Source organism: Macadamia integrifolia, chromosome 2 (genome assembly GCF_013358625.1).
Source record: "Macadamia integrifolia cultivar HAES 741 chromosome 2, SCU_Mint_v3, whole genome shotgun sequence".
Classification (NCBI taxonomy): domain Eukaryota; kingdom Viridiplantae; phylum Streptophyta; class Magnoliopsida; order Proteales; family Proteaceae; genus Macadamia; species Macadamia integrifolia.
The window spans coordinates 3277635-3296880 of NC_056558.1; the positions used below are offsets into that span (position 1 = coordinate 3277635).

At 37.4% G+C, this 19246-nt stretch overlaps 2 protein-coding genes across 4 annotated transcripts in view; one reads left to right on the plus strand and one right to left on the minus strand.

Annotated features, from left to right (window-relative positions):
* Positions 1-2423: 2423 nt before the first annotated feature.
* Positions 2424-10048, minus strand: LOC122072256. 3 transcript variants are annotated; one of them, XM_042636842.1, is made up of 2 exons: positions 7661-10042; positions 2424-2641 (listed from the first exon to the last, which is right to left on the minus strand). In XM_042636842.1, exon 1 carries the CDS (start codon positions 9022-9024, stop codon positions 7705-7707), a length of 1320 nt encoding a protein of 439 aa, XP_042492776.1. In that variant the 5' UTR covers positions 9025-10042; the 3' UTR covers positions 2424-2641; positions 7661-7704. The 3 variants fall into 3 exon arrangements, with proteins under 3 accessions (XP_042492776.1, XP_042492778.1, XP_042492777.1); XM_042636844.1 differs by lacking the exon at positions 2424-2641 and having other exon boundaries at positions 7608-9249; positions 9901-10048; XM_042636843.1 differs by lacking the exon at positions 2424-2641 and having other exon boundaries at positions 7608-9249; positions 9562-10042.
* Positions 10049-16371: 6323 nt separating this feature from the next.
* The window catches only part of LOC122092943 (sm-like protein LSM3B), a 6392-nt gene continuing 3517 nt past the window's right edge, over positions 16372-19246 (plus strand). The window contains exons 1-2 of the mRNA XM_042663241.1: positions 16372-16599; positions 18239-18334. Of these exons, the coding sequence (XP_042519175.1) occupies positions 16483-16599; positions 18239-18334 (213 nt within the window). The 5' untranslated portion in view covers positions 16372-16482. The remainder of the gene's footprint in view (positions 16600-18238; positions 18335-19246) is intronic.

Consider the following 19246-nt stretch of genomic DNA (forward strand, 5'->3'; position numbering starts at 1 on the left):
ACATTGTTTTGATACTTATAGTTCGTTCAAAAATAGCAGTAATTCATGCACTTTCTTCTCACTGTTATGAGAATCAAAACTTTTTGACAAATTCATATAAAGTTATTCCATATCTCTACAAAAACTATTGGTTTCAAATTGATCCAATGCATGACAAGATGAATCCTGCTGTGAGATCATTGAAGCAAAAATAATTCAAATATACAAGTTACTCAAAATAAACAACTGGAAACCTATTGTATGATACTAATTTACAACACTGTTACTCCAGAAGATTCATTGCACATGATTGTTTAGATAAAGACAGAATTTCACTAGGAACAATAAGTTAAAAATATGCACTCAATCCTTCATAGATTCCCTCAATGAGGCAATCACACATGAGGTCTTTGGGATTCATTAGCTTAAAGCACATCACATACTCAAGAGCAGCAATGCTTTTGAATCCACACCCTTTCAGCATTCAAACACCTCTGGTTTCCCTTTTTCAGAATAATTGGTTTCATCATATCCACTATGTTAAGTTTGCCTCAAATTCTTGACCCGTTTTGAAGTTTGATCCGATCTGACATATTTTGGTGGTGACTTGAATGGGAAGTTTTCTAAGATCTGTGATGGAAGCATCGGCCCAACCTCGGACCCCAACACTAATCTCGTATGGGGGTGCAGGGGCTACGGTATGGTTCGACCGGATCGATCACGACCCGATGGGTCAACCCGCGACTTGGAGTATATAATGTACTGTTGTCTTGTTGAGAAAGGTCATTGTATTTTGGGGGTTTTCGAGCTAGGGTTTCAGGGTGAGTTTTCTCGCCACTGCTTGGATGTAATCTCTCTTATACATAATGAAACACCTTCTTTGCCCGAGGACATAGCACACCACACTGGTGTGTGAACCTCGTTAAATCTCTGTGTCGTGCGGATCTTTTGTCTATTTATTTTCATATTTCTTGGCGTTTGATCTAACACACTATTTCAAGAGACTAACTGAATTTTAAAAACAAAAGAAAATGTATTTAAAGATGTCATTACTTAATCAATCCAACAATGACAAGTAGGCCGAGCCTCTGGATTTAATAAGGCTCACTAACTGTCGTAAAACTAATAAAGGCAGAGTCAGATCTTTCGGTCCTACCCACGGGTTTTAGCATATAGCATAGGTAACTACAGGGGGAAGAAACAAAAAGAATAAGAAGAAAGCCCACCAAATAACTATGCCAACCACCCACCTTGAAATAGGTAGCTAAATTTCAACTCTCTTCACGAGCCTCTTTGTGACAAGCAGCATTGACGTCCAAACATGAGTAGAAAAACATTCACAAAAGACTCTACAACAACAAATTTAGCCCTATCCCAACTAAATGGGGTTGGCTACATGGATCCTGTTTCTTCACTCAGCTCTTTTCGAAGCCATACAAGATTCTATAGTCCTAACCTATACATGTCTTTCCTCACCACTTCTTCCATGGTTAATTTAGGCCTACCTCTAGCTCTTTTAGCTCCTTCAATCTGAACTAAATTACTGCCTCGTACTAGAGCATTCAATGGTCTCCATTGCACATGTTCATGCCATCTCAGATAAGTTTCTCGCAACAATGCCTAGGTTCACTCTATTTGTTCATTCCTTATTCTATTCTTTTCTACTTTCACCACTCATCCACTGCAACATTCTCATTTCAGCCACATAAAGTTTTCTTATATGTTTTTTCTTTTCCACCCAACATTCAGCCCCATACGTCATTGCTGGTCGAATAATTGTTCCATAAAATTTCCCTTGAGTTTTAAATAAATAAGTTGATCACACAACATTTCAGATGCCCCCTCCATTTCATCCACCCTATTATAATTCTTTGTAAAATATCGTCCTCGATTGCGCCTTCTTTATTCATTACTAATCCGAGGTATCTAAAAGTTATCAGTTTGTGGTAATTCCCTATCATCAATTTTCACCACCACACTCTCATTTCTATTGTAACTAAAGTTACACATCATGTATTCTGTTTTTGTCCTACTTATCTTAAAACTTTTAGATTCCAAGGTATATCTCCATAAATCCAACTTAGTATTTATCCCATCAATTTCATCCACCGAAACAATATCATCTGCAAAAAGCATACAAAGGAGTTTACAATCTCTATCAAGATCCTATCCATCCTCTTGATGATTATGCTCCCCAGTAAAGATCCTTACTGAAAGATCCCTTTCTCTTTACAAGAGTGAAAGTTCTATTAGACATGACATGCAAAGGCTAATGCTTCTCCCCTAGGAACCAATAAAGCATATAAACTGGTAAGATTGAGGTTGCAGTCTTTCTGAAAAACTAATTCTTTCCCTCGGCCACATCAGTTTGACAACATGTACAAACGAACAGAAGCCTATCAAAGGACCATCCTTTTCACAGGTTACGACTATCTAGTTACAGATTACAGTTTCAATCTTCATCTCATAGAAGTCTTTAAAATATAGTTTCTTACATGAATTTTGGTTTTGGATATGTCCACACCATAGACAGGCCTAACCATGACCTATGGCAACACTGTGTTTCTATGGATAGACTCAACTCAGCTTCCACAAACTGGCTAACATTCTTTCAGGTGAAGTGGGTGGCCATCAGTAAGTCCCAGTCCCAAAGAAGCTTTCCCTGAAGTGGTAGAGACAAAAAATCAAGCAATTGATAACCAATTGTTGCATATAGGAAGACATTGCAGCATGTAGCATTGGTAAACTATAGAGCTCTTAGTTAACTTAATGCACTCTTTATGCAGAATGTGATGTCTGAGGAGCACTCTACCTCATGTTCAACTTTTAAAAGCATAGTACAAATGTAGCATTCCTTTTGCTGCACATTCTAGTAAAAAGCTAAGAAACCAACATGAACTGTTGAATTTACGTATGCCGGTTACTCTTGAAACACCTCAAGTCATGAAAAAGCAAGATAAAGATACAGAAAATTTGTTTGTGTCAGAAAACAGAAGACAAAGTCCAAGGTTAGAAACAAACTAATTTAGTATTAATGCAGCCTTAATTTGTAAATACATGTTTTTGGGGTGAAATCTCAAACATCAGAAGCCATATATCAACATGGTTATCAAGTTTTCATTCATTTAATAGAAACAAGATGGAAAACAATTCCAAACTTTGACAAGAACTACAATAGGATTTAATCAACTTTCAAACATTGTGATGGAAAGCAATGCCAAACTACGACAAGAACTAGGATATGAAATCAATGAAAGATAAGGAAATTTTTTTAAAACCAATAATATTATGTGTTTAAGCAAAAACAGGAGGAAAAAATATGTAAGAAATTCATTTACTACCCTTAAAATCCCCTTACAGAGACTTATTACAAAATACTGCATCTTGTCAAACCTCAAAAAATCCTGGCAGTGAAATAAATCATGTCAGCTCCCTGCAAAAAGACAACATGGACAGTATGATGGACCATTTTCTGTTCAAAGATGCAGTTCAGATTATCAACTAGCATTGGTCACTCAGTGAACCCTATCAGGCATTGTAGGCTCCATTCGAACCCTATCATGCATTCTAGGCTCCATTCCAGAACTAATAATCAATTCCATTGAGCTTGAAAACGAAGCCAGTACAAGCCAACCTATAGATATCAAGAGTATTCCAGAGTTTTCCAGATCTCTTAATGAATCTCCTCTGGATTTCAATATGCCACCAATAATAATCAAGCACTGATTAACGAGGGGACGAGGAGTTATTGCTCAAACTCTGTTCCTCTCAAGAAATCTACTTACGCTAGTGTATGGTGTCATTTTTTTTTTTTTCTCATTGTAGGTCCAAAGAAACTACTTTTTTGCAGTTACGTTGTCGACGAAACAAAAAACTTGAGGCAATTTTGGGGTCTGTCAGCTTGGCAGATCAGGTATCTGTTATCAGAAGGATGTTCACGAGGCTAGCTCCTTGGACAATTGCTTCTGACCTCTTTAGGGGGATTCTGAGTGACATTATTTACAGTCAATAGTTGAGGTCAATTATTCAAATGTTATCAGACAGAACATTGTTTGTTTATATTGGGCATCCTCCTACACTGGGGACCATCAAGCTTATTTTTTATCATTGCTGCCTTGGAAAACTTGGCCTACAGGGTTGGCAGCGGTATTACAAATTCAATGGGAAAGATTGCTGGGGTCTATTGAGATCCATGGAGGAACTTTCCTAGGGGCCAAACTCACTTCCCTCTTTTATGGTCCTCTCTTTCCCATCGAGAAAAGGTTTCAATTGGAGGACAGTCTCCTAGGGCCAAATTCATCCCTTTCCTATTGTGAGAGGGTTTCAGGATATTAAAGCGGGAGAGATACAGCTTTAGAAATTGGTTAAGGAGAGATTATGATGGACCATAGAGTCTTTCTTACCTTGCTACAAGAATTCACTCTATCTGAGACTCATTATAAGTGGCATTTCAACAGGCTACTGCATCAGCAAATATGGAAGTCAATGAGTTTGTAAACAAGGAGTAGTTAGGCCTAGATGATGTTTTGGTAACTCTATCCTTGGTAATGCTCTAGGAGTATATTTTTCTCTTTATCTTCTTTGTTTCTTTTTCGTTGTGGACAGTGAAACTAATTTCATCCATTTGTATTTAGTTATTTCTTTGTATTAATAACACTATGCTACTCATAAAATAAGAAGAAGAAAAGGTGCTACAACTTTCACTCTTAGACAAATAAAAATTATCCTTCTTACTGTTAGGGTCAAGAAAGCAATCATATTTAACAACCAAACAGTAGAACATTATTTGTTACCTGGTTCACATGATAGCCCCATAGAACTCATTTTGGTGTCTCACTTAAAGTAAGCCTCTCTAAGCCATATTAAAAGTCCAAAAAGAATGTAATAAAAATCTAATTATTGATCACGTGTTTCATCCCGCACACCCACCCCCACCCCCTCCCCCCCCCCCCCCCCAAAAAAAAAAAAAAAAGGAGTGAGAGAGAGTCGAAAATTTTCTTATAGACAAAGTTTATTCATAATCAGTTGACCTTGTGCCGAGTAATAATTCACTTCACAGGTGGATGGATAGAATGAGAATAGTTGAGAAGCAAAGGTTGAGAGGATGGGTGGAACTACTTGAAAGAACAAACTTAGAAATGAATGCGGGAATAACATAATAGGTGAGAAGATGAGGGAAGTTGACTGAGATGGGTTTGCCATTTACAATGATGATGAACGCTCAAAGTAGGGGTGACCTAGGAAGCTAAAGGATCCAAAAGGAAAGTCCAAAAACAATGTGGATTGAGGTCGTGTCAAAGGACCTGATGAGGTTCCGTGGAATGGAGGAAGAGGATTTGTGTAGCTGGCAAAAAATAAATCGTATAAGGCTTCGATGAGTTGAGTTGCAATGACTTGTGTGTTGTGTGTCCCAGTTGCTTTTTAAAATAACCCCTTCTATAACTTCAATTTTGTGCTGTTCCTAAGAAAGGACAATTTTTGTGTAGATTTATATTCATTGACAATTTCTGTAATGGAATGACAGTCTGCATCTCAGCAGCCAGATCATATCCTGCGACAAAGGAATTAATCGGTACCAAGTAATTCTATCACCCTGAAATCAATAGATCATTATCATATAGGTACAAGTTGTAACAATAAACTAGACGATTTCCCTTGTCTTCTCTCTCTAGGCACATGTCCATGTATGCACATTGCACATCATGATATGAACAAGAAAACAAATGTGAACAAATCTATTGTACTAAAAAGGTAGACTAAAAGAAATGCATGCACATGAGGAGGCAGGGGCTGCTTACTGGAACTTAAAACTAGAAGAAGGAACATGTCCAGAACACAGAGCCAAGTTAGTGACAGGCATCTCAATCAAAAGGCAAGGCTTGCATGCACAAGAATCCTTCGAGAAACATCTCAAATTCTACAACAACCAGGAATCCTACAAAGCGAACTCAAGCTTGTGTTGCCCACTAAGCACAAAAAGGAGGCACTTATAAAACCTGACAAGGAAACATATACTGAAGAAGAGCAGGAACTATGACTTTCATGAAACACATTAGTAACAAGAATGATACCAATTATATCCCTTTGAGACCCCCACCCCCCACCCCAAAAAAAAAAAAAAATATTGACATTACAAATCCCAAATCAAGCTTCTGACTCAGTATAAATAATAAGAAAAAGAGCACATCAGCTCCAGTTAGTTAGTGAAAAAGGGAAATGTAGAAGTTAAAACATACAGTTGCACAAGCTCAGAAGACTTGAGTAAAACTAGCTAGAGTCAATGTTGTTTACTTAAGCACATCCACCAAGGATCAATCTGGTTGCCAGGAAGTCCAAGAGAGTACCAAAATCAAGTTGCTTAAAGAACTCCCAGGCATTTTTCATTGACCAGAGAAATACAACTTGAAATTTGAAAATTTCTTGGTCTATTTTCTTGCAAGAAACCCTGAACTTTTCCAATTAATTTGTTCAGAATATGCAAAACAAGTGAAAATTAAATGACATGCAGATACTTACTCCACTGGTGAAAGGGAGAGGGTTACAAGTTACGACACAACCAGTGTGGGGGGATATCTCTCTCCCACACCACCCCAATCAGGACGCGAGAATCGATTTCCTCAATAGGAAACCCACATGGTCCGAGAGGAGATAAAATATCAGGGATGTGAGAGGGCATGAGAAAGCATCCCTACACTGACGGTGGGGAATCTTTTTTTCTTTCAAAGAATTTGAGCCTTGTCATTTTTCCTGACCAACCAGGTGCATCTAAGCACATTTTTTTTTCTTTTACTCTTATACGACATTGATGCAACCAAACAGAGCTTCAGTGATCAGATGAAATTCAACAGACATACAAAATAATGTGGCAAGGAACAAGAAACAGTAGTGGACAGCTCCATAAATGGTGAACAGGAGCACCCAGTCAGACCCATTAACCTAGCATCCTTCCACCTTTCTAGGTTAGATTAAGGACCAGATCTGTACAATTCCAGATTGAACATGAGAACCGACAGGAATTGAGTTAAAAACAGCCCAAACCAGATGGATGAAACACCAACCCATGAACATGCAAACTGACTGATATTGAGTTAAAACAGGCTGAATACACAGATAAAACACCAATCCATTTCTTTACATTGTTGATGTCTCTCTTACAACATTTCTATTCTCCAGGTTAGCCCATCATCAACCACGAAAACATCCCCTTTCTTGGTCAAGTCTGGAGACTCTGGACCACTTTTTAAAAAGTAAGCACCTATAGGTCAATAAAATAAATCTTATGTCATATCCAATTCGTTCTCCACATATGGTGCAGCTTTCCAATCATCTTCCAAGTGAAAATTAGACAGAAAAAGGTAAAACTGTGATATGTGGAGATTAATAAGAAGCAGTAGGACCTTTCAAGCTCTATTGTGTTAATTCTTACAGTAATAATTCATCTAAAACTCATCGATTGATGAAAGTAACCAAACAAAGATACCTTAGCCAGCACAATTAGAAACCAGCATGTTAGCTATAATCCAAAGCAATATCATGCTATCATGTGTGTACTCCACAGAAACCGATTGCCGGTATATAGCAAAATTTATCAAATGCACATGGGAAGGGAAGGGAAAAAAAAAAGCAAGTAAACATTTATCAAATATATATTTCCACTAAAAATCAACAACAGATTACTCACAATAAAGAACACTATGTATTACTGCAAGTGTGAGCTCAGGCCATTCAGTTATAATCATTTTCTAACTCCTTACGTTTCAAATCTAATGCCATACACTCATTTTCAAGCTTCATTCTCTCGTTTTCCATTCGCAGCTCATCCAGCTCCCTGTCTTTCTTTCTGCTAAATCTCTGCCACTTGAACCTCTGTTTCTCGAGATCCAACATTTGTTCCTGAATTTGCAACTTCTGCTCTTCCAACTGAAGTAAGCGAGATTGCATCAACTGCTTCTGTAACCAAGCCTCTTTGGACCCTTCAGGGAACACTTGATTCATGTCAGCAGGGATAATTTGCGCACTAGATTGGGACCTTTTGTTACGATCCTGAGAATTTGAGGGATTTCCAAAATTCACATCTTCATGATCCTGTCCATGTTTCATCCTCTTCACGAATGACCCAGGAACACCCCTATTGTCCCCATGTAAGGCATGATTATCCTCAGATTCATCATCACAATCATCAGTTTCTGCATCATGATCTTCTTCATCAACGTCATCTTGTAGATGCCTCTTAGTGTCATGATCATCCCTGCTCCTAAGAGCCAATTGCAAGGATCGCTGCAGCGCTGGATCAGCTGGGAGGTGCAGTCGGTTCCCATTGTGATAGGAGCACATCTCTTCATAGAACAGATGCTTCGAGCTCAATATCTTCCTAACATCTTCCTTTGCTTTTTCAGAGAGGTCCATCATGTCCAACAGTACAGGGTTTGCAACAACTTTGCAAGAAGTTCCCCTCCCAAGGACATCCGTAAGCCTCTTGTATCTTTTGTTCAAGTCGTTGAACTTGTCCTCACATTGCTGGGGCGAGACAAAACATCCTCTCTCAGCCATGACTTTTGAGACTGATTTCCATTTCCCTTTCTTCTGTAGGATTGCGAATTTTCTTCTTCCCCCGCTGCCACAATCAGAAGCAGTAGTATCCTCCCCTATGTAAGAAACAACAGTTATCAGAAGCCTCACCATCGAATCAGTCCACTTCATGCGCTGCCATGGAGCCCCCTTCTTCCCTTTGCCAGCATCGTTATGGCCATCATTGCCATCTTCATTTAAGCTTGGCTCATCTTCATCACTTGAGTTTTTCGCCCTCTCACCCTTGTTATAATCCACAAGGTTGATGTGCTGATCACATTCGTGGATGTTCCCTACCGTGAGGGGGAAGACATCATGGATAGATGGATGGACCATAGAACCCTGATGAGGATGGGAGTGTTGTTGGTGAAGGGTGTGCGGGTGGTGTTGGTGATGAACATGTATCGATCCCTGCAAGTCCACAACCCCATAAGAAGCACCTGGAATCATGTTTCCTGCTGATAAATTACCCTCCATCGATCCTTACTGAACACAACTCAGAACCAATACCATGAAAACAAATTCCCCTCCAAAGCTCAACCCAAAAGTCTCTCTTTCGTCACAGAAATTCTTTGACCACAAGGTTTGAGCTCACCAGAAAAAGGGAACCAAAAATAAAAGGTAAGATTTCTCCTCTCTAAACCTTCTACTGTCTTTAAAACATTCAGAGTAATCACTCACGAGAATCTTCTGCATTCATTCCTGAAAGAAAAAAAAAAAAAAACCCTCCGAGATTCAAGGAAAGCTTCCATAAATCGATGCAGAAAATCTTACCTAATCCTTCACCTTAAAAATCCCAGAACAAACAATCCATATACATGCAGATTAAGAAAAAAAAAAAAAAAAAAAAAAAACCAAAAAAAAATCCTCCATTCCTCTTTTGATCCAAAAGAAAGCAAACCAAATTATAGAAACTAACTTGAGAAGAGAAAACTAAACCACAAAGATCAATAAGACCCACTAACTCAAATACATGAAAAAACAAATCAAAACAACTGGTATGGGTCAAAATACCCAACACAGAAGCCACATAGCTGCATTTGAGCTGAAACCCATTTCAGAAACAAGAGATTCCACCGCATTTACACCAAGAATTCAGTACAGAGGTCATGTAGAACATCTCCAATCGTTATCGCAATATAGCGTATTGGCATAACCAAAACAGAAAAAAATTGGAGGACTGATGCTTAGAGAAAAAAAAAAGTTGGGGAGGCTTTGCTTAGTTGCTAGATACAATGAATACCCAAATCCCTGGGTCCCATCTTTATATATATATTAACATATTAGGAATTAAGATGGGACATGAAGAACAAAATTAAGGTCTGTAAATAAGAACGGACTGATCTTGACGACCTTCCTCACTTCTCAGATCTCTCAGTTTCCACTATCAATGGCTTTCTTCCACCACCGAGCTTCCAATTTTCTGTAATGGGTCATTTTACTCCAAGTCTCCATAGTTCTCAAAACCCTACCGGAGGCTGGACCGTTCATGCGAAAAGCTCGGCGGTTTGAGTGGTCCGCCCGCCATGTCTGGCTGTATATTATCCAAAATAAATCAAACTGGAATACTCCTAACTTTTTTTTTTTTTTTTTGGGTATGAAAAATGATAATACTCCAGTTTATGAAAAAAAAGTAACTGTTGGGCACATTTTCCACGTGGAATATGATTTTATAATTTAATTAGGATTTTAAATTTAGAGTTTAGGGTTTAGAGTTTAAGGTTCAAGAGGTCAAATGCCAAATCATCTTATCTAATTGATCAAATTTATTGGAAAAAAAACTCGAAACCAAATTAAATCAATTTCCATATCATCATGTTCCATCTAGGGATCATTCTAGGGATCAATACGAAACTGAACAGATCGACTATTAATGTCGGCCAAAGCCAAACAACATAATAAAATGGGAGAGGGTTGTTGGGAGCATTAGTAGAAACATCAATAGTGTCGGGATTTTCGTCTTTCATGAGGAGTAAGGCAATCATTTCGCCTTCCATTGTGTCTGCGTGTAGAAGCCACATTGCTAGGCTTCTTTTTCAATAATAAATTTTTTGTGTGTGTGTATTGTTTTCTTTCTATATATGGAAATTCAAAACCAAACCAGTAACAAATCGATGATCAACCAATAAGAGTCTATTAAGACAATCTGAAAAACGGAAAACTGAATTGACCAAAAATCAACTTCAGTTTGGGCTAATAAATGCATAAATTGATTCCGACAGAGCAAAATAATACCCAACTGACTGTTTCACACCCCTAAATACATAGCGGAATGGTATAAGTATACATTGACAATTGTAAAATTTCATATCCAAATTCAATTGTTTGCCCTCCATTATAATGGGATATCCTCCTAACTTTACATCAATGCATCTACTTGGTGGTCAATAAACCCTAAAGGTCGTTAACATTTTATGTTTCTAATTGGAAAACTCTATTCAAACTTAAACTTAACATGTGAATTTGAGACATATAAATATACATGTCCACGAAGTTTGAGCCCTAAAGTGATGATTCTTTTCCGACATATTAGAACTTTTTTTTTTCATTTTAGCTACCTATTTTTTAAGTGCTAAATTCACTAATTTGGATCATGGTCAAAGGCTAGGCAAGGTCTGGTCCATTTTTTGTTTTGGGGAGTTTCCATGGATCAGGCTCCTCTCCAACGATTACACCCTCTAATGATCATCAAAATGTTGTAGGGGCTTGGTCACACATCCCAACACATGCCAACATCTGGGGATGTGTGTCCAAGCTTTTCCAGCCTTTGGATAGATCGTTGGTGTTGGAGAGGATCCCAATCCATAATTTCCACACATAGAGCATAACACTTTTCTCTCTCGGAGCATTTATGCGAAATTGGACCAGTTCACTCCGTAGGAATAGAAAATTGGACCGATACTTATGAACATGTTTAAGGTAATAGTACAATGTTACCAAGCGGGGCCTTAAAAATCTCCCCTAAAGTCTCACTCCTTTTGGGCCAATTAAATATGTGTAATATAAACCTTAAATTTCTAACAGTGGGTAGTCACGGAATTATGGTTTTAAGTATCGGTGCATATCGTGCCGTATCGGCCGATACGTATCCATATCGGTAGGCATCGGCACGATACATACCAATACGCTACGGAAAATTTTGGGCCTCTTTTTGTGTATCAGCATATCGTACGTATCGTATCGTGCCATACTGTATCGATACTGATACGTACGATACTCTACGATACGAACTTTTGAAAATCTGAAAATTCTCGAGAGTATCGATACGTATCGATACCGTATCAGTACGTATCGAAGGTATCATGCAGTATCGAGCCGTATCGTACTGTATCGGTATGATACGGCTACTTAAGTGTGAATTTTTTGTTGTTTGAAACAAACACTTCACACTCTCACCAACAGTTTTCTAGATTTTTTATATGTTATGTAAAAACAAGTGTTCTACAACTTCCATCGAAATTTTTGATTTTTCTCAAAAAATTATATTTTTTTATTCTGAAATTAATTTAAAAAAAATCCCCAAACAACAAAAAAAAAAAGTTTTTATAAAATTTAGTTCATTTAACTCTTAAAAATAATTTCATAACTTATAATTACTAAATACATGATTTCAAATGAAACCCACATTTTTTCCCCAAAAAAGTGAGGGTTTCAATTTTTTTTTTTATTTCTCAGATCTACTCAAATATATTGGTCTTAAAAAACAGACAATGATAGTTGTTTGTATAATGAATTCTAAATTATTTTCAAAAATCTTATCTTACTCTTAATTAAATAAATTTTGAGAATAAGGTGATAAAAAGGTGTCAACTTTTTGAACCTATGAAAATGTGATTTAAATAGTTATAATAAATAATACAAAAGATGACAGGAGAAAATTTACAAGAAATAATGAAATCAATATGGACATGGAAAGTAAAGTTCAGTAGCTTTTGGAGTTCATATTGCTTAAACAACTAAAAGGCATGATTTTGCTTAGGAATATCAATGATATATCCATAGTTCTCCTTTCTATATTTTGTTGTTTTATGGTTGTCCTTGTTGGCAACTCGGCCACGTGACAATGATGATGTGGTCAGTTTGGGTGATGTGAATGAAAATAACGACATGATAGTGTCTAGTGTCACCGATGAGATAACAAAATTACTTGGTATGCATGGAATGGTTTGATACATCCTTAGTATGTGGTGCAGGTTTCTGGGTCAAAACTAGTAAAATTGACCTATTTATGATCGGGGGTATTTTTGGCAGTGAAAATGACATTTTTGGAAGATCATTTCTTCATAAAAAATATAGATTGTAATTTATCTAGTCTAGTGCATCTAATTTTGTCACATTCCGATACCGTATGAAGAAGTTATGGCATATGTGGTAGTCGAGGGAAGTTACGGCATTTGTAGCAGTCGAGGGAAGTTTCAGCATTGAAGATGAATTTTTTAAAGGAAGTGTTCTCCATATAACAATACGAAAAAATCCAATCTTTCTAACGGTTCTGATTTCATCGCTTTTTGATTCCGTATGAGAAAGATACGTCATTAGAAAGGTCTAGGGGCATTTTGGTCTTTTTACATAGATGAGTCAGATGATTGAGTCTTCTGGAAAGTCGTAGAGCGTCCAGTTACCGTTCCAACGCACTTTGTTTCATCTCGATCGGATATCGTATGAAAAATTTATAAGTGTTTCCATAAAGCCAATTCGAAAATCCAAACCGAAAATCCATCAGTTGCTCTCTGTGTTGGGTGGATTTTTTGAATTTATTTTTGAAATTTGAAGGGCTTTTGTGTAATTTCAAGATTCTAAAGGTCTGAGTTGCAGGGGGTCTTTAAGCACTGAAATATATAGAGGCAGGGGCTTGATTGTAATAAAGAGGAGTAAAGGGAAGTGAAATGGATGGTCCAGATTCGACCACGTAAGCTTGATGCCCATCCAAATGCTGCTGAGATTTTACACTGACATGGACGGGATAGATGCTTATGCATAGGATTTGATTGGTTAGGTGCATAATCCTTGATGCACTGGCGCTACACCTTATCAAGGTATGTTGTGGTGTTTCGCGCATGTATAGAAGGTATAAAACAAGATTCTGATCTTAAGGATCTCATGAGATCTGATTATAGCCATCATGGAAGATTCTGATCCAACGGTCGATAAACTTTTTACATTTGTGAGTGGGAGACAAGCTTCCTTAAAATCTGGAAAAACAATCAATCAAAGATCGACAACAAAAAGTGCATGCTGACCGCTGACGTCAACATGACATCATTAGTTGACTATCTTATTCAAATCTTGTGGTTGAGATTTACTATCCGTTATTTTAATCGGACGATCTATATTAAGAGATTCTCCATGATGAGATCTACGGCTAGATTTGCTCCCCTGTTGTGCGCACAACCGGTGTAGCCTACGCCACTCCTACGAAGATTCTATTTCAGGCTATTTCATTGCTCCAACTTCAAATGGTCATATCTCTCTCATGTTAACTCATATTTGGGTGAACCAAGTTGTAGCTTCTTCGTTTTTTCAAGCCCTACACCATAGAAGCAAGAAAAATGAGTTTTGAATGAAAGAAGGCTATGATTTTGGCAGGAGAAGCGTCCCCCTCTTTGTTGGTCCTTGAATGAACATGAATACTTGATGATAAATGTTTTTAGGCCATTAAAGGAGGTAAAAGAGGTGGTTGAGGTGTATTAATGATACATTAACTCAAAACCAAGGAAGAAGCGAAAAAAGCAAGGATGTGTTTGCTTTAAAGAGCAAGAAGCCAAGGAGGAAGAGAATAAAACAAGGATGTGTTTGCTTTGAAAAGCAAGAAGCCAAGGAGAGAGAAGGTGTAAACACCAAACTTGTCAATACAAGTTTTCAGTCATCCTAGGCAATCGGTTGTGAGATTCTCTAACATTTGATTTACATTATATGCATATATGTATGTTAGGGTTAGTTGTGGATGAATGTATACATGCTAGGTTAGTTGTGGATGAACTATAAGCATGCTAACTAGTTGTGGATGTATATGTTGGCAGAGCTTGACTGTAGGGCATTGATATAAGCCCAATTTAATTGTATTATTTATTGAGTGCTTAGTGGGTGCTAAGCATTGGGAGTGGGTGCTCCCGTGTAGTGGGTGCTACACATTATATCTGCACTGCAAGTGCCATCTCAGCTTCAGCTTGAGAAAATTGGGTGTGGGTGCTCTCGACTGTGGGTGCAGTCGAAAGTAGTGTATTGAGTATGTACGAAGCCTTTATAGGCACTATTCTGGGGATGTAGGCAAATTGCTAAACCTCGTAAAAACCCTGTGTTGTGGGTGCTTGTGTTTTGCATTTTATATTGAAGTGCGTGGAATGTGGAATGGGTGTGCACACTTGGAAGTGTCTATGAGAGGCTGAGTGTGCATACGACTATGTGCAAACAAGGACAGATATATCAGGTTTTTCTTAGCCAGATATCGGATAGGTTTTTGGGGATTGAAATTTGACTCACTGATTCACCCCTCTCTCAGTGACTGTCGGGTTACAACATATTTGTCATAGGGATGTATTATAAACTTTATCCCCCCCAAATGTATGCTTCTAATGGGTCATGGTGAATTGATGCCCATTCATCGTGGTCTAAGGAAAACTTAGTCCATATATTTTAACATTGACATTGTTTATTTTCTTTTCAAGAACAAATATTAAATCGAATAGAGAAAAAATTAGTTTATCAAATGGGAGAGGATTATCTCCACAAGTGGTACAAGGGACCACATCAATGAGGGGCAATGGAATAGTTTAATGAATAGGGGCAAGGAAGTCATTTCATATGACAAAAGAAAGAGAGAGTACTAACGTACCCTCCATAGCTTGCTCAAAAAAATCTTATCCACTATCATATGTTATCTCTCTCTTTTTCCACACCCACAAACACTCATAAATCATATGAGTGAGATGTTAATATTCTTTAAATAAAAAAAAAAAAAGTCATTGCCTAACCACCATCTCTTGGAAAGTTAAATAAGACACGACATAATCACGAATTTGAGGATATCTGAGACACTTCAAACTACATAAAAAAAATAATTATTCAATGGAGCAGGTAGACATAAATATAGAGGTACCAGCGGAGCCAACTCCAACTGCTACTATATTTACATGGTGTATCAATCCATACCATAGACCAATCCAAAGAACTTATAACTTTTTGCCGAAAAGACGAGAAATTGGGTGATTGGTAAAGAGAATTTTAGGAACTTAGACAGGATCCTATTGTGCTATTCACAATTTAGAGTGTGAGGGCATGGGGCCATGGCCATTGGCTGTCACTATTTTATCCATTGCCACCAAGGATTTTAAACTTGGGATTGAATCGGTCCTTATTGATTCCGAATGGAATAGAATTCGGATTGATCAATCCCCTAAACCCTAAAATTGGCCAATTTCAATCCAAATTTGCTGATTCCATTTTTTAAACCAATGGCTCCCACACTTCGACTGTGTTTGGTGTGTATTCTATAGTCAATAATGCATTCCAAGAAATCAAATCATACGTAGCCTATTTTTTTTATCATCAATCTTAACCATATGGACCCAATTATATTTATTTATAGAATCGTGTAAACTTGTCATCTCACCTTCTTAACCTCAGTATTTTTTTATCCTAATACCTCATCGCTGAAGATCTCATCAAACTTCAAATTATAATTATGAAAATGAACTTTTGAAATTAAGAAGTCGTTTGCTATGTTTTTTTTTAATTGCATTATTAGTCTAGAATACATTGCATACCAAACACAGCCTTAATTTAAACCTTACCTGGCTCACCCTTGTTATATTCGAGCTGAGGGGCTGGGCTTGACTGCTTAATTCAATTTTGGTTTTATCACTCAATTTTGGAAATAAGGAAGAGAGCGAGCAGAGCGCGCAGAGCGAGCGAACCCAAAGCTTTTGTGGGAAAGGAATGGCGAGCGAAGAAGAGAGCACAGTGAAGGAGCCCCTCGATCTCATCAGACTCAGTCTCGACGAGCGAATCTATGTCAAGCTTCGTTCTGATAGAGAACTCAGAGGAAAACTACACGTAAGAGTTAAACCCTTCCTCTTGCTTCCTTTACCCTTTATTGTCGTTGGTTCCTTTTAAGTTTTGTTGCAGGAAGGTTAACGATTAACACTAAAGTTAGCTGATTTTTTAGCTTCTTCTTTTGTGTAGATACGAGTAGGTTAAGAGGCCATATTTCTTGTTTATTGGGTTTCTATCAGTTCTATATTTACCAATATTTTTAGTTTCTTGATTTCAGAATTTGTGATTCCCATATCTATCTACTTATTCCGCATATGTTTTCCTTCTTCTCTGATTTTTACATTTTATTTCTTGATAAATTTTGTTTTGGGAGGAGGGGGAGGGGGGGAGGGGAGGGTGGGGCGGGGCGGGGCGGGGCGGGGGGGTGGGTTTGTCGCCGGCCGTAAAGGTGGCCCCTTTGTGGTTATTTGTGAAGGGTTTTTCTTGTTCTCTCATAGGTTTTGTTTTGGTCAGTCTGGTTTAGCTTTCATTCTAAGTACCCATTTTATATTCTGCTAATGTTTCCACTGTAAGTACTTCCTTTTTTCTTTTTTTGGCTCCATTGCTGCTTTAGGTTGTTTTAATCTTATTGCTTCTTCTTCTTTCAGCATTTTCTCATGAAATATTTTTGGATGTCCTCATCAATCTTCGCTTGTAATTGTATATATTTTTTTTAAACAGTCCATCCCTCCTTCAAGGGAAAAAAATATCCTTATTTATTGAGTATAGTGCATAAGGTAGAAAGTCCATGGAATTTCATCGTTATACTGTTTCATTTCAAAGAGAATTTGTGTTCTGTGAAAAAAAAAGGAATTTTTGTCATAGATAGAGCATTTTATCACTTGAAATTATGATGCCTTTTGCAATAATGTGTGTGTTGATGAAAAAAAGAAAGTTCCAATACTGCATGATAATAGAAAGAAAATGCACATGAGAAGTTGAAGAAAGGCAGGTGGATGATTGGTGTTATACAATGTGGTGGGGAGTATTCCATATGCTCTGGAGTATATAGATTTTTAAATTTCCGCTGAGAACGTATAACATACATGCGTGGTGGAAGCCTAGGGATGATGTTCCATGGATACAATCTCCACACGTCTCCACCTTTGTAGATTATAATTTTTCCAATTATTTATTGCATTGGTTATCAAAGTAATATAATGCATGTGAATTTACAACATAAAAAGCATGTACTTGTAATTAGCAGATGATAGACATATTTTGTCTAAACATTTCCAGCATGTGTTGAACGGATAGATACAATATTGTGTCTATGCTGAACTTGGTGTCTGTAAAGGCCAAATTTTAGGAAATAGGACTTTTGTTCTTACATTACTTGAAATTGGAGTAGCCTAATATTCTTTATAGAGAAAAACCTACTTAACCAATTTAGCCACTGAGTAATTCCCCCAAGATAATCAACAAATCAAAGAAAGTAGGAAACCGATTTCCCTGATATTTAGATTATGTCATTCTATTTCTTCTTCCTACAGTCATCCTACATGTCATGCATGTACTTTTGAGTTAGTTTGCTTATAGTCTCTTCATATTTTATTTTATATTTTAGATTCTCATTTAATGCTTGAATGTATGAAGCTTCTTTATTTTTTTTTTTAGTGGTAACTTTTGGTTATTTCTGGTGGTGGAAATTTTTTTGCAGGCCTATGATCAGCATTTAAATATGATACTGGGAGATGTTGAAGAAATCATTACTACGGTAGAAATTGATGATGAAACTTATGAAGAGATTGTTCGGGTATGCCATATTCTCTCCCCCATTTGTCTATTTATTGTCTAATTTGTAAGCAGTCGTCAGTCTAATGGAAATATTGGAACAAATAGATGCTTGATTGAACTATAAGGGGGACTAAACATAGTCCAAGTATTAATTGGATAATGAATCCATGGTTCAAGAACTCGGAAATCTTGGCCGAAATCTCGGACATTTCAGTGGTTTTGGTGGACCCTGAGATGAAACCTAGTATTACCGAAAAATTTCAGAAATTTTGGCCCAAATTTCTAGCAATAGCCCAGAAAAGAAATTCCTGGTTTCAGCCCAAATCTTGGTTTTGGCTCAGGCTGAAACCTGTCCGAAACCTGGATTTCAAACCTTGAATGAATCTATTGTTTGGGTACCTGGCAGTCTGGCACTACGACAGATTCCATTTGTTGCCATGTAATGGTTTGGATCTATTTAGGTTCTTTGTGGCCTTTAGATCTAATAAGATTGAGAAGAAATGGATGTTTGTGTATATTTAGGGAAAAAACACCATAGTATTTTGATTAAATAAAACTAGGATTGGTGTGGGTGATCAACATGTGATGGTGAAAGTTTCCTGTTTATCTTCAAGCTTTCTTTATTTTCTATTCATGGCTTAGTTGTCTTGTACAGCATATATATTTTCTTACACTGTGATTTAAGTAATTGCAAGGAGGTGTGGTAAAGACTTTATTAAGTTCGAATGTGTTTGCAACCGATTCAACTCAGTTATCCCAACTAATGATGTCGGAACTCTAAGATTCATGCTAAAAGGCTTGGCTAAGGTTTTTACAGTGCTGGTTGCCGACCTGACGCACCAACCCTCCTTTATACAGGCTAGGGACAGGCGGCAAAAAACGCTGGTGGAGTTAAGGACTGGGAATGGGGAAGATACAGGAATTGATACAT

Bases quoted from the DNA above. Each gene is read 5' to 3' on its own strand.
- LOC122072256 (XM_042636842.1), bottom strand. From the start codon at position 9,024: ATGGAGGGTAATTTATCAGCAGGAAACATGATTCCAGGTGCTTCTTAT.